The following is a 16,286-nucleotide window of genomic DNA, read 5'->3' on the forward strand; positions in this document are numbered from 1 at the left end:
TAGTTTTTCACATACAATATTTTGTCATTAAGTATTGTACAGTAAGTGTATTGTATATGAAAGATCACTTTCCAATGTTTACCTCTGTATTGTACAGTTAAAATGCAGACCCAAGAAAATGCAGTTTATTTGAGAGTTAAAAATAAATTGTCAGTTTGGTTTCGATAAGAAGATCAAGGGGCAGTATTTGTTACAGTATATGCCCTAAAGATTTAGGTTATATTGAACATGTAACATCCAACACAGGGATTTAAATACCTAAGCTCCACATAAAGCCAGCTAAGTGATTATAACCATTCATTCCTGTACAGAAATGTGTTATTGCACAAAAATAAAGTATCATGGCACAGCAAACTGCAATGTTTTTCCCCTTCATACTTGCATGTATGTGCATGCCTTGCATAGCATATAAACACATCCGCGATAACTCTTGATTACAATGTATATTCCATAAGCAGAGGGTTTGTAAAGGCAAGGCACAACATCAGTGATTAAACTACTCAGAAACATGCACAATTAATTGTTAGCGACTGATGCTAACTGCTGTAGTACCTGCGAAGTCCTCCTAGAGGACAGTGTTGCTCAGGAGTTGAAAGAGTAGGCCTTCAGGACATCCTTCCCATCCAATGCTTCCACTGAAGCCACAATGGTTGAGTAGTCACAAACCACATCACTGAACCCTCTGACAACACAAGACATGAAATGTACATCAGTTCATTACTACATCATAACAATCCAACTTTAAATACAGAGCCAGAATGTACCATTTGTTTCCTTGACGGACAGAAATGTCTTTCTGTACCTGGACATGGAGTGAGAGCCTCCCAATAAGTGGTATCGACTTTCCAGTGTGAGCCCTTTGTCTCTGTCAGTTTTCCACGTCAGCACTCTTAAGGACAGGTCCCGAGAAGCAGTGACTACACGGAAACTATCCTGAGAGAAAAGCCTCACTTTTAGGATACTTTTCATGGACAGCCTTCCCCCGAGCACTATATAACCGTAAACGTCAATTCCCACACACTCTTACCACAAGGTCTATATCCCAAGGGATATTCTGCTAGGTAAGAGCCAAACTATTAAAAAAAATAAATCAAGGGGAATATATTATCTAGAACACTGCAGTTTTCCCCATACTATGTATAGCGCTTTGAACTCCAATATATAAATTCCAATGCGTAATTACTACTATCAGTAGTCCATACGCACAATAAGAGTGAAAAGCATACCACACAAATAGAGCAGATAGGTTCAGTATGGTCCTTGAAGCTACAGACGAGTTCTCCTTTCACAGTGTAGACCTTCAGCTCTCTGTGAGCAGCTACAACCAGAGTGCTGCTTCCCTTGCCTTCCAGAAGGATGTCCGAAGTCCTGCCCTCAAATACCAACTCGAATTTCTCCACCTTCTCAACTGAAATAGTAGAACATCTGTGAAAGTTAGGCCAACGCTCCATTTCTAGCATAACCACAAAAATTAGTACAACTGACAAAATGGCACATGGGGACAAGCTTGCTAACGTAACAGGTAATGACAATCTAAATAGATGAAGATATTAAACGTCTCAACTTGACACTTTACCCTGGATCTCTGTCTTGAATCTGGTCTTTTTTATGATGACGTCGAACACAGAGAGGACCTTGTTGTGATGCGTGTTTGAGTGTGAGTTGTCCTTGCAGTGGACCGTGGCCAGTCTGGCTGGCTGGGAGGGCAGGAAGGCAGCAGCACTGCAGCCTGAGACAGGCAGACACTGGAACAGAGGATCCTCCTCCTCAGAGGGACACGTCACACTCTGACTGGACAACACCTGCCAGTCAAACAACACAATACACATTTGAACAACGATGAAACATTACTACTTTTCAGGACTTCTGAGATCCACAATAATTATTATAGACAAACATGCCAATTGTTACAATTACCTTTGGACTCATATCCATATTCTCTGTAGTTCCAGCTAGGATCCATTTCTTGTCTGGCGATGCCAGGAGTAGGTTTACTTTGAATGTGTCACACACCACCAGAGTGGACAGCTTTGACAGTGAGGGGCTAGTCAGAGTATGGACAGAGCCTTGACTGGTCCCCACCTGGTGAAAAGGAAAAATGTTATGTATTATGCGTAAGTCAGATATTGATCTGGCAACCAACCAGACATGGTTGGCTGTTTGGGTACTCACTGAGAGAAAAGAGCTGCCTTCCATACTGTAGGGCAGTAAGGTGCACTGTGGGGATGCTGAGGAGTAGAAGGACATCTCCTGTCCACTCTGACCATCCCAGGCTTTGAGCAGCCCTGTGGAATCTGACGTGATGACCCCACCATGCCCACCGTCAGCTACCATCCCAGTCAGAGGACTCTGAACAGGGCTGCACCACAGCTGTACCCCCTGGTTAAAAGGGGAAAAGGAAACACCATTTATTAAGTGCTAACTGCAAATCCTTCTTTGTGTAGACCAGTAGACCATATAATATGGCTACTGAAGTGCGGGTGCTACACCTTGGTGGTGGGTAGGATGAGTAGCCTACATACAATGTAAAGCGCTCTGAAGCCTGGTAAATAAAGCTTCATAATAAGTATAAAAGGGTAGTATTGTTTTCACCTGCTGGACATCCCAGGCACGGACTGTACCATCTGAGGATGAACTGCAGACAGTAGGGGTGGAGCTCCAGAAGTCAGGGAGCTGGGGAGAGTTCCCTGACAGGTACACACACCCAACCACCCTGCCTGGAAGATATAGATGTTGTAGACCATACAGCTATCTAAATACTGTTTCCATAGACAGTTACATCCTTTCTAAAGAAAGAAAGAGGCTGTATGCTCACCTGTGTGTCCCCTCAAGCTTTTACAGGTGTAGTCCCCACCGGACCTGCCCTTGGTCATCTTCAGCTCCAGGTGAGAGCGACGCAGGAAGTAGCTCTTCCAAGTCTGCTTCCCATGTTCAGAGCCCAGCACCGCAATGTTACAGAAACCCCAACGCTGCAGACACATTTCTCTGCAGGATAGATTACTAGGCATTAATATACAGTTATTATTATTATTATTATTATTATTATTATTATTATTATTATTATTATTATTATTATTATTATTATATACGTGTTATATAGAATATACAGTGCCTTTGGAAAGTATTCAGAGCGCTTGACTTTTTGTTTCGTTACAGCCTTATTCTAAAATGGATCAAATAAAATCTACAAACAATACCCCAAAATGACAAAGTAAAAACGTATTAGAAATGTATTAAAATAAAAAAAAAACTGAAATACATTATTTACATAAATATTCAGACCCTTAGCTATGAGACTCGAAATTGAGCTCAGGTGCATCCTGTTTCTATTGATCACCCTTGAGATGTTTCTACAACCTGTGGTAAATTCAATTAATTGGACATGATTTGGAAAGGCATACACCTGTCTATATAAGGTCACACAGTTAACAGTGCATCTCAGAGCAAGAACGAAGCCATGAGGTCGAAGGAATTGTCCGTAGACCTCCGAGATAGGATTGTGACGAGGCACAGATCTGGGGAAGGGTACCAAAACATTTCTGCAGCATTGAAGGTTCCCAAGAACACAATGTCCTCCATCATTCTTAAATGAATGAAGTTTGGAACCACCAAAACTCTTCCTAGAGCTGGCCACCAGGCCAAACTGAGCAATTGGGGGAGAAGGGCCTTGGTCAGGGAGGTGACCAAGAACCCGATGGTCAATATGACAGAGCTCTAGAGTTCCTCTGTGGAGATGGGAGAACCTTCCAGAAAGACAACCATCTCTGCAGCACTCCACCAATCAGGCCTTTATGGTAGAGTGCCAGACAAAAGCAATTCCTCACTAAAAGGCACATGACAGCACGCTTGGAGTTTGCCAGAAGTCACCTAAAGATTCTCAGACCATGAGAAACAAGATTCTCTGGTCTGATGAAACCAAGATTAAACTTTTTGGCCTGAATGCCAAGCATCACGTCTAGAGGAAACCTGGCACCATCCCTACAGTGAAGCATGGTGGTGACAGCATCATGCTGTTTGGATGTTTTTTAGCAGCAGGGACTGGGAGACTAGTCAGGATTGAGGCACAGATGAACGGAGAAAAGTACAGAGAGACCCTTGATTGAAAACCTGTTCCATCGCATTCCCGGACCTCAGACTAGGGCAAAGGTTCACCTTCCAACAGGACAACGAGCTGTTGAAAGCACACAGCCAAGTCAATGCAGGAGTGGCTTCGATACACATCTCTGAATGTCCTTGAGTGGCACAGCCAGAGCCTGGAATTGAACCCAATCTAGAGACACTTATGTAAATGTGATATTCCCGTTATAATAATAAAAAAACATTTGAAAACATTTCTAATAACCTGTTTTTTCTTTGTCATTATGGGATATTGTGTTTATAATGAGGGTGGAAAAAACTATTTAATTAATTTTAAAATAAGGCTGTAACCTAACAAAATGTGGAAAAAGTAAAGGAGCATTTTTACTTTGAATACCTTCCCGGAGGCACTGTACTTCAAATATGATGCAGCTGACCACATTGTCAAAAACATGCCAAGAGACATTGATGAATAATCTATGCAAATGTATAGTGAATAAAGTATGCAAATGCCCAACCACACTCTCGCCCTCACCCATATCTAAACCAACCTCATACCCACCCAGTATATTATTCATTCTGACATGGGTAAGTAAAACTGATCAGTGGGTAAAACCCTCAAACTCACCGCCACAACCAAGGTGTTTCTGCGGCTTCTTGCCATTCCTAGATAAAAAAAAAAAAGCCACAAGGTATCGGGTTGTTAAGATAGGCTGTCACACCAGTCCAGTTATTAAAATAAATCTATCAACATATATATTGCAAACTAATAATAACATGATGTTTCAAAGTAAAGCAACCGCTTGACAAAAGAACAATATGTGGAACACTATATCAGAAAATAGAGAATATATTCAGAACTGTTTAACATAACCAGATTGTATACCTCTACTTCCGCAAGTTGTTGTGACTCTCTTACCTTACAGACACTTGATGCTCGAATTAAGTCATCTTCTTTAAAAAAAGAGAAAATGTGAATTAGACAATCATTAGTTAGGTAAGGATTATAATCCATTTCGACGTTTTACAGCTATGCTGTATTGCTGGCTGTGAGGTAAGACTATCAGCGAAATATCAATATTTTGTCCGCAATTTCTACATAGGCTACGGGGAGGCTGAAAGGACAAAACTCATTTCCGTTATTTTTATTTTTTCAATACTATCAATACTTATTTGTCTGCAGATGGCGCTATTATAAAGGGTACACACATCTCCGAAGCAGTAATGTAGAGGAGACACACTGGACACTTGATGAAGTAGCTTTCACAGCTAAGCAAATTGTGTAGAAATGTTGTGCCAACATACTATATATAAAGGTGGCCATTTGTTGGCATTGTTTAATGCCCAGTAGGTTATGTGAACAATTTATCAAGTGAGTGCAATGAAATGTGATGCTTGCAATTCAATTAGAGTTTTTGCGCGGCAGTTCGAGTTACATGCTTGCATCAAGTACAATATATTGCCTAGGCCTTGATTAGTTTTAAACCCATAAAATGCATGTTTGAAGTAGGCATATAAAGGAAACAAAACATATACAAAATAGACAGAAAATGTCAAATAGTTTTTGTAGTTAAATATTTCAAAGTATTATTCAATGATAATCATACGACTTCAGTGAAAGTCATTAATTCTCATTATAGTCACACATTTATTTTGGCGCCGGAAAAGATGGCTGACGTTTCACGTGCTCCTAACCGAATGTGTTTTTTCGTTAGTTTTTTTCGTTGTTTGTAAATTATTTTTTTACTTATTCTGTACATAATGCTGCTGCTACAGTCTCTCATGCTCGCTATTGTTATTTTACTGCTGCTCTTTAATTATGTGTTCCTTTTATTTCTTATTCTTATTCATATATTTGTTTAAATTGCATTATTGGTTAGGGGCTTGTAAGTAAGCATTTCACTGTAAGGTCTATTGTATTCAATAGTTGTCATATTGACAACCATCACTATCCACTGCTTGTGTTGTTTTTATTAGAACGCTAATTAATGAGCAATTAATGAGCAGGTGAATTGACACAACTGGAATAGTTGTGGAGAGATTCAGCCCAGGCGGGATTCCAGAGTAGGGCTCCATGCCATAACTTCTCTGAACACGCCCCAGATAGATAAACCAGATAGCCTATATAGATCCTGCTGGTAGCAAAAAACACAGTGAGGAGATAATCGCACTACAGCACTTGCTCATCCTCCGTTTTACCTGTGACACCCTCGCAATGATAAAACGGCACAGTAAAGGGGCCACGTAGGGGAGTTTACGGATATCATTAGCCTACAGCTAAGACTAGCCTAGTATATAAAATAATTGGCCTATCTGTTGGGGATATTCGTTTGTACCGACTTGAAGTAATTTTGGATAACTTGGACAGTGACTATCGGGAGAATATATATTCATCGCTTTCTCTTACACACTGCATGAAGCTGAGAGTGGAAGCACCATGAGTCGAAAAACTAGACGCTGGATTTTTCGGGTTTTGCTTTGCCTTGGGATTGTCTATTTGAAAATCGGGTGAGTTTGTCATTGGCATGTTCATTAGGTAGCCCGTGTTCCTAAAAAGAAAAATAGAAAATATAAGAGTAGCCTATAACAGAAAGTTTCGGTGTGAAGTTTGTTTGAATAGACATAGCCTACATTTCTATAAATTAAACTGTATATAAATTATTATAATTATTCATCTAACTAAACTATGTCCATTGCTTATTTGACATTGACCCGTCATCATGTCTGAGTTTCATTAATTGTGTTCTAAAAAGCATATAGAGTTTGAGTTTTTACAGTTAGAAACCACCTGACAAAGGTTTATTCTGAATTATTTGCCTATCTATAGGCAACACATCAAATAAATGGTTTCCCGGTTAATTTATAAATTAGAGATGGTTTCAGATGTGTCCTTCATATTTTGTGACACACTTGTATTTCACTCAAAGACAGAATAATTGAGTTTAAGATAAACCGTGATCTCACCACTTATCTCTCGTATTTCTACAGCCCATATGTTTTTATAACATCATCTAGACAAGAAAAACAATAAGTGCGCGTTTAAATTGTATGAATGTTAATCCCTTTTTCACGTTATAAACATGTAGGTTATAAAGCTTTAATAAACACCGTTGTATAGCCTATAGGACATTGAAAGCCTATACTACATTTATCATGGTTATCTGGCAGTCAGAAAAAAGTTTTAAAAAAGTAATTCAAAAAGTAATTCAATGTCTAACTATTATACCCTTTACAGTGGCTTTTCATCGGTGGTCGCGCTAGGTGCGAGTATAATCTGTAACAAGATTCCCGGTTTGGCTCCCCGACAGCGGATAATCTGTCAGAGTCGCCCGGATGCCATTATCGTCATCGGAGAGGGAGCACAAATGGGGATAAACGAGTGTCAGTTTCAGTTCAAAAATGGGCGCTGGAACTGCTCTGCGCTTGGAGAACGGACGGTCTTCGGAAAAGAGTTGAAAGTGGGTATGTTGCAAATCAATTAAAGTTTGGTTAGAACATTTTGAAATGTAATTTCATCATGTCCCCATGTTTATATAGGCCTGAAGGTTCATTGTGCGTCAATAGCGCACTGTGGCGCATGTAGCCAAATGGCCCGTATCTTTTTGAGTGCCTGCATATCTGCTCCAATGAGAGTTGACACAAATAGTTCCTAGCTTTTCTGAATGTCATTTGCGGATGACACATTATGTGTGCCTTGACAACATGGACAGACTTTGGAGGAAGGTTATTGTGTGTCATTTGAGAACAACATGTGGTGGCAATTACAATAGTTCAATTTAGGCTATACACTAGAAGTATTGACAGGGAACTTTTCCTCAAAACGTAAATGCTCATAATTGGTGAACAGATTGAAGCTGTGTCATACCCTGGTCTTTCAAGATAGAGACAGAGTGCGAGAGAAAGGATGGGAATTTAACAAATCCAAAAGGTATCAGAACCCAGCACTGTAACAAAACTCTTGTGAACATTGACAGCCTGTCTTTTCAGGTCAGCGTAGTCTCCCGAGGCATATATTCACTGGTCTTTATCCTTCTCTCTCACTGGGTGCTGTGGCTCTCACTGTAAAGACGGCGATCTTACCACGGGTATAAGTTACAGTAGATAGAAAGTACAGAGGAATACAAGCTTTAAATACTGAGCTGAACATACACAGGGGAGTGATGAAAGAAAGGAAAAGTTCAAATGAAGTACTGTAGCTACCTGGTTAGGCAATAGGTTTCACAGCATTGATGGATGCCTTGGATGTCTCTGGGGACACAGGGATAGCCTACAGTAGGTGCAGGTTCATGGCTGGTCCACTGGAAGCTGAACTTTCCAAAGAAACATGTTCAGTTTTCTTTTTCTGCTTCAAAACGTTTCCATGTTGTGCCTATCACACATGCCCTGAAGTTTTCTGAAGGACTTCTTGGGGTATTCTCCTATGCATAATATTACATCATATTATCACTATACTGACTGTGCAGTTACAGTTACTCTGAATATCACAACAGTAGACGGCTAATCTGTGCAGATGCTGTGGTACTCACCAGATTGTTGCATATTCAGAGAGCAACTAGAACGTAATCTAGGATTGTATCCTATCCCAACCTGGATTTGGGCTGTTCAGTAGAGTCACACACAACAAATAGCTAGTAGCATTGTAATAGAACACGTGTTCTAACCATCAAGCAGTTAGACTAGAGAGACCTTCATACAATGTATTACTATAAATCCACAACTAGTGCATTCAATGGTGATTCATAATATTACTGGTTGGCACTATGAAAAGCTCTTTACAGCTGTTGGTGTGAAGGGCATAATCCTTTTCTGCTGTTCAAGTGAAAGCTGTGGTCTTTCACAATATGTTTTCTTCTTGAATGAGTGTTTTAAGTCACTGAAGAGTCTGGCATAGACAACCATGCAAAATAGATTGGTTTCACTGATCAGATTAGAGGTTAGAAATGAATGCCATTGTTGATGTCTAGCGTGAGTTGGGTGGAGCTTGCACACTCTCGCTTGTGGCAGCCAAAGAAAGGCAGCCTGTATAGGGTTTCTGTTTGCTGGGGTGCAAGGTGCATCTAATGTTTTTAGTGTTTCTGTAGTAGTTTGTGCATTGCAGATCAACCAACACACATATGTAAAGTTAAAACTAAAATAACATTTGATGTGACTTATTTAAAAGAAACTACTCTACACTTGGTGCAATGAGAGTATTCAATTTGCATATGGCTCTTACTACTTACTCACTTAAAACAGGATAAAGCATTGCTTCCGTTGCTTTTAGGTCTTTCCACTCAGGTCTCATGACAAAGTACTGAAGAATTCCTGCCATCCTTTGTTTTGAACCAATGCACTAGGGACTCCTGGGGAAAAATTAACAACGGAGCAGTTAGAACTGACTGCCCGGCACACCTTCTTTTTTGGCTCGGGGCCCATCGAATCTATAAAAACGTCCACATAATTGATGCCTCAATATGAGGTTTTCTTTCAATGGCAAGGGCGCAGATCATAGATGTTTATCAAAAACAGGGCAGCAGCACCTAGTGAATCTGGGTTCACCAGGAAGTACAGAGGAAGGTATCATGTTTGTTTTGAAGAAATGTGGAGTAGTTTGTTTACATAGATATAATGGATATTGCCATCAGTAGCTGGTTGTTTGTATATACCGAACTGCAGATGCAGGTATTTCACTCCATATGCATGCATACACAGAATTACAATTTGGTTAATAATACGATTAATATTGATAACTGAAACCCATTTGTTTGCATCAGGAGATAACATTAAACTTAACAAACATATTGGAAAATGGCACATGGATGCACTTGTACAGTAAACATTGGTATTGGTTTAAACCATTTTCCCAGTTCTCTATTTGCATAGCGTGTTGGACTTTAAAATAGATGCTATGACTAAGAACTTTTAACAAGAAGCTCACTCTTTCAATCATGACAGGTTAACCTTTAATTATATGCTGATAATTCAAACATCCCAGTGTGCGTAAATGATTTGTTCAGTGGACATGGGAGAGATAACCTCTGAATCAAGATCCTCCCTGCAAGAATACACAGAGCGTACCGAGCTCTAAGCTGATCAATAGCTCATCCTTCTCCACAGCCATCTCATTCATACTACTTTATTGACTAGGAAGTTTACAGACATTTTGATTCTAAGGCAGGCCAGTTTCAAGGTCAGTTTTCAGATGACTGTAGTCCTTGAGTGGTTTGTTTGACAAATATGTTGACATGAGCACTGACACTTAATGGTTAAACTGCTCTCAAGTTGCTATTTTGTAACATACAGTATACAGTATATTTGATATACACCATATAGACGGAAGTATGTCATGGAAATCCAGATTCCCCCCCCCCCCCCCCCCCCCCATCCCTGTGCCATTTATCAAGCTGTGAAACAAACAGCTGTAGCACCATACAAAAAATATGAATTCTCCCAGACATCTGATATCTCCCAGATATCACACCAGTTTACACATTAAAATGATTAAGCATACTAAATACTAAGTCCCAACTGTGTTCCCTCCTAGGCAGTAAAGAGGCTGCGTTCACTTACGCCATCATAGCGGCCGGCGTTGCCCACGCCATTACTGCAGCCTGTACTCAGGGGAACCTGAGTGACTGCAGCTGTGACACGGAGAAGCAGGGTTTCTACAGTAAAGGCCAGGGCTGGAAGTGGGGCGGCTGTTCAGCAGACATCAGCTACGGCCTGGGCTTCTCCAAGGTGTTCGTGGACGCCAGAGAGGTCAAACAGAATGCCAGGTCTCTCATGAACCTGCACAACAACGAAGTGGGACGCAAGGTACGTGACCACGTCACTCCTCTTCCCTTTTCTCTCTCCATAGGGAAGGATTTTAGATGGACGGCTGCATGCATTTTGATGGTAAAAATGTAATCCCAGCAAACCTAAACTGGATCCCGGAATATTTCATTAGGTTGTGGGAAAGAAGCAGGACCATTCCAAAAAAAAGTTAAATACAGCTAAATCTGGGGGTAGTTCACTCAACAACAACAAAAATACAACTTTTTTTGTGGTAAGAAAACTAAAATAGATTATTTTGGATGAATTGCTTTATTCTCTTATATGTCTTTACTGTAATCGGGAGATAGTTCCTTGAAGATTAACATGTGCTGTAGTTTACTTAAACGGCTAGGCTGCTGTTACACAACACAGCTGAAATTGTCCCCCATGAACTGTGCTACTGTAGCTAGCTTAGTTCGTTGCTAGCTTGGTTAGCTTGTTCCTAGCTAGCTAGCTGTGTTTGTGGGAGGCAGGTAGCCTAGTGGTTGAAAGGTAACTGAAAGGTTGTTGGATCGAATCCCTGAGCTGACAAGGTAAAAAAAAATCTGTCGTTCTGCCCCTGAACAAGGCAGTTCCCCGGAAGGCTGTCATTGTAAATAAGAATTTGTTATTAACTGACTTGCCTAGTAAAATAAAGGTTCCATTTAAAAAGCTGGCTAAATTGTACAGGCTGAATTTCTTCTACGTCCTTGCTGTTACAATAACCAAATGTTGGATAAACAAATTATTTGTGAAACCAAGGTGTAATACAGCAGATGACATCGGGTGAAATTAGAATTCTCAAACAAGCAGCTTCAATTTGATTGGCTGTTGCATGCTATTTTTAGCGCGTTTGAGTTGCTTCATGTAACAGCGAAGTTGCTTGAGATTATGCTACTTGCAACTGCAACTAAAATTGTGTGAAAGTTGTTTCGTGTAACCCCAGCCTTACAGAGAAGAGACCGAATCTAAATCTGAGACCGAAGTGTTGGTTAACTACACGGCCTACCGAATATAGGCTAGGCCTCAGTAACCATGGTTGTTGTGATTTAGTAGTCTCCACCATGCTTGGGAGTGGCTGGACCTTGCCAAGGATCTGGGTATTGGGGCCAAGATTAAACAGGCAGTGAAATAAAGGGAAGCTTTTTTAGAGGTGAAGAGCAGTTTAAGTGGCAGGGTTTTATTACGACCCAGATCTCTGGGCTGAAAACAGATTGACACTGTACAAAAAAGGCATTAGCCTGCTCCCCTATGATCTGCACTGTTGAGAGAGGATACAGTTACTGTTTATCGCAATTCCTAAATTCCTTGGTTTGTCTGATATCCTAGAGCCAAGCGCTTATCGTGTGTAATAGTCTTGTGCCATGGGTTGCTGTGTGGTACTTAGTATTGTCGAATAATATCTACTGGAAGTCATTACCTGCCTAACAGAGATGTTACGTTAACTTGTGTGATACACCTAGTGTTTTGTAGGATTTGTAGTCTGTCAATGACTCACATTATGGCAAATCCCTTGAAACAACCAAGATGGATCAGGGACTAGGTAATGTTCACATTCTCAGATCAAGGCTACTGTGCATCCATGGCTGCAGCAAATACTAGATCAGCTCTGAGACTCCAGCAAGTCTGGAGGTCAAAGAATGAGCAGAATAATTGTGCCAAACAACTTGGGCGAGGCTCCTTAGCAGTACACTGGAGTTAGTGAAGAGGAAAGAAGCACCTCTCCCTCCAGAGTCAAGCCTTACCCCTCTCGTCTCTCTCTGTGCCACAGAGGCCTGATTCAAACCACCAACACGTACCCAGACAGACTGAAAAGCCTCCACTCACACATTGTGCTCACTGTTGCCTTTCTGTGTGAGGCCTGAATTCAGCCCTGCTTATCTAGACAGCTAAATTGCCTCTCACAGTGAAACAGGCTACACTCGTGGATTCCGATTATCAGTTGGGTTTTTTCTTTTTTCCGTATCCTTGGTAATAAATGGCCTCTCTGTTTTGATAGTTGTCCACCCCCCCCCCCCCTTTATTTATGCTAATCAACGCAGTGACACTGAGAAGGAGCGCAGTTCACAGCCCCCAGGTCCAATACGACCAGACAAAGCCTGTCACAAGTGTTGGTCACAGGGCTGCTGAGGGATTAGTAGCTGGGAAGCCAAGTGTTGTCTGGTATACCACAGAAAGCTAACTGCATTTGTATGCATTTTCAGTACAAGGCACTAAAATTCATTTGTTTTATTGATTCTAGAATCAAATTGCATTTGTGGAAAAGGAAAATCCATATATATTTTTCTTATACGACATTTCACTATTTCGTTTTTTTTTCTTCACTTTTCACTCATTGATTGCGGGAACTCACAAAATCTCCATCTATCCTAGTATGAAGATAGTAGAATGCCAAACAAGCTCCTCATACATTTTAGTTCAAGGAAATGGGACAAGTAGTGTAGCTATAGTGTTGGCTGTGCCTTTTCAGGTATGAGACACTTGTAATAGTCATCGGAGCAGGCTTTAACAGTTATATCCACATCATTCAGCAGCTTGTGCAGTCAATCCTGACCTTACCGTGTTGTGTTGTGACTACACACGAGGAGACGTAACCTGATCCAGCATTATGGCTTCTGTGTACAGTCTGTACAAAGCTACTGTTTTGTAAAGGGCTGTTGTATTCAACCTCACAAGTAGCTCGTTGCTGATCTAATGCTGCACTGTGCGTACAACGTTACCCACCTCCTAGACTTTAACATACCTGAGTGTCAGTGTGTGTCACCGTGCTATGTTGCTGTTTTCAATGGGATTGCAACAATCGAAATTATGTAGGCCTATCATTTACTTCAACCTCCACTGACCCTTGGGACAATGCAGAATGTTTAGATTTTAGAGGGATCATTTTCAGGTTATTATGACAATAAACATATAAGTTCATTATATACATAATAGTATGGTATGTTTGCAGAGGCTTTTCTTTTTCAGTGACTTACTCATGTATAGTAATATAACCTTCAGCAGATGGTTTGCCAGGTCTGTAAAGGTAACCTCTCTCTCGGTTGTTTGTGTGTCTAGATCCTGGAGAAGAACATGCATTTGGAATGCAAGTGTCATGGTGTTTCGGGCTCCTGCACCACCAAAACCTGCTGGACGACACTTCCCAAGTTCCGCGAGCTCGGCTACATTCTCAAAGAGAAATACGCCCATGCTGTGCACGTGGAACCGGTCAAAGCCAGCCGCAACAAGCGGCCCAAATTCCTCAAGATCAAGAAGCTCTACTCCTACCGGAAACCCATGGACACAGACCTGGTGTACATGGAGAAGTCCCCTAATTACTGCGAAGCGGACCCGATGACGGGCAGTGTTGGAACGCAAGGCCGGCTGTGTAATAAGACTGTTATGCAGCAGATCAGCGGCTGTGACCTGATGTGCTGCGGACGGGGGTACAACACACACCAGTACTCCCGCGTGTGGCAGTGCAACTGCAAGTTCTTGTGGTGCTGCTACGTCAAGTGCAACACCTGCAGCGAGAGGACAGAGGTGTACACCTGCAAATGACAATATTTATTGGACCGTCAGATGTGTGTCTTTGTGTGTCTGTGCATAGTGGATTTTTTAAAACTAATGGATAGAGGCTGTCTTTGCAGAAATAGACATTGAGGAACTAAGAAGATGGAACAACAGTGATTTTGTTTGCACACAACGCTCCTCCTCCCCTCTCAATATACATGTACTGGGATGCTTGCATTCGCTGGTGACATAAGGAGCTGTGTGCGATGGTGCAAAACATCAACATAAAGGGAAACACTGTGTCTTGGAAGCCAGGATGGAACAGCCTCAGGTCATGAACTATAAGACACTGAGCTGCCTACCTGCCTGCCTACCTGGATTGATGTGTACTAGCTACTTACTGTTGACTGTAGAGCTAATGGATTCTCCAACGCTCACCATGAATCAATGCTGGATATAATGCTGGACTGTGCTACTACTGTAGTTCTCTGTACCTGTAGCTCAATAGGACACGCTATGCACAAATGAAATGAAAGAGCCATCTGGAATATTTAACATACTGTATTTAGAGACAAAATAATAATATTAATTTATTTTATAAAGAAACTACTGATTTTGTCCGTTATGGAGCAGGTCTTAATTGTGTAGATGATGGGTGGTTCCCCCAATTAGAGTTTGTTATTGGTTTGTTTGTTGCAATCAAACATAGAACATACAGTCATACACTGGAATGAGTCAGCCTGGAATTTTCCTCTGTGGAATATTATGTCCCTCATATTGTTCCAGGTTAGGCTGGTAATAGACTACTGACATTTACTTTCTCATGAGTTTGGGCTAATCTGAAATCCTATTCCCTTTATAGAGTCTCTGACCAAAAGTAGTGCACTATATGGGGACTATGGTGCCATTTCGAATGTGGCTTTAGTCTTCCTTCTGTTTGCTGCTAGTCTGGAGAGTCACTCACTGTGGTCTAAGGGCATCAACACTACTGTCTGTGTTAAATGACAATGCTCACCTCAAAGCTGACTAAATTTAACAAGACATATTCAACCAGACAGACACTCTTTTTGGTAAATACTGGTAAAGAGAGTATATTTTGTTAAAGCCTATTTTTATATGAATGTCTTATTTATACTATTTCTTCTGGCATAATTCAATTTCAAGTCTCTTCCCTCTTTATCCCTCTGTAAAATCCTTGTGTTTTCGCCACTGGTGTCACTTCACTGCCATTGTTGTCTACTGCATGTGATTGGAACCCTGAGTTTATCCCTGTGAGTATATGGCTGTGTTCAAACTGCTCTGTTTACTGCATTTCATGACTGGTATGGTTGGAATACAGGAACAGGATATGACTAACAAACCATGACTCTGAGGGTTTCATTTCACTACCAACCCTACCTTGCATGATAAAACAGGCAGCTGAAATTGGTTCTGATTTGCAGCCTGAATCTAGCCCGGTCCCTAAAACACACTGTTATTACATATTAATTACATGTTAACTACACATTCATTAACTATGGGGTTTATTACTTGGACTTTAAGTTGATTGTATTGTATGACAGTTTAATGCTGCCATTAGGCTACAACACGCCACATTGAGCAAGCTATTATCTACTAAAGACAATGAAGTTAAAAGAACATAGATTTCATATGGTGATCATGGGTAGGCCAACATGCCTTGAGTTAAATCAATCACTGAAATGGTTCACTTTATGATTGCAATCCGTGAAGTAAGTAGCGGAAAAGAAAGAAAGACATTCCTGGATAGGGGGCAAAGTTATTCAGGCTTAATTGAGGGCCCATCTTGGCCCTGCAGACTGGGAAGGAAGTGGATGAATGTAGCGGAGGAGAAAAGCGTTTGTGCACTAATGGTAGGGTGTTGGTGTAATTGATGAGGCTGGTCGGGCTGGCTGTCATGGCGGTGATGACTTGCTCGGGCAGGG

General features: G+C 41.1%; 2 protein-coding genes across 2 annotated transcripts; one reads left to right on the plus strand and one right to left on the minus strand.

Moving 5' to 3' along the window:
- Positions 1 to 111: 111 nt before the first annotated feature.
- On the minus strand, positions 112 to 5,230 carry LOC139416261 (F-box and WD repeat domain containing 12). Its single transcript, XM_071164712.1, has 10 exons — positions 4,997 to 5,230; positions 4,706 to 4,743; positions 2,816 to 2,985; positions 2,593 to 2,717; positions 2,173 to 2,379; positions 1,918 to 2,082; positions 1,577 to 1,802; positions 1,227 to 1,408; positions 803 to 933; positions 112 to 682 (listed from the first exon to the last, which is right to left on the minus strand). Exons 1-10 carry the CDS (start codon positions 5,090 to 5,092, stop codon positions 583 to 585), a joined length of 1,440 nt encoding a protein of 479 aa, XP_071020813.1. The 5' UTR covers positions 5,093 to 5,230; the 3' UTR covers positions 112 to 582.
- Positions 5,231 to 6,250: 1,020 nt separating this feature from the next.
- Positions 6,251 to 15,694, plus strand: LOC139416262 (protein Wnt-7a). The gene is made up of 4 exons (XM_071164714.1): positions 6,251 to 6,585; positions 7,313 to 7,539; positions 10,601 to 10,872; positions 13,909 to 15,694. The coding sequence occupies exons 1-4, from the start codon at positions 6,515 to 6,517 to the stop codon at positions 14,389 to 14,391; spliced, it is 1,053 nt and encodes a 350-aa protein (XP_071020815.1). The 5' UTR covers positions 6,251 to 6,514; the 3' UTR covers positions 14,392 to 15,694.
- Positions 15,695 to 16,286: the final 592 nt, after the last annotated feature.

The sequence above is a fragment of the Oncorhynchus clarkii genome, chromosome 9 (genome assembly GCF_045791955.1).
Source record: "Oncorhynchus clarkii lewisi isolate Uvic-CL-2024 chromosome 9, UVic_Ocla_1.0, whole genome shotgun sequence".
Classification (NCBI taxonomy): domain Eukaryota; kingdom Metazoa; phylum Chordata; class Actinopteri; order Salmoniformes; family Salmonidae; genus Oncorhynchus; species Oncorhynchus clarkii.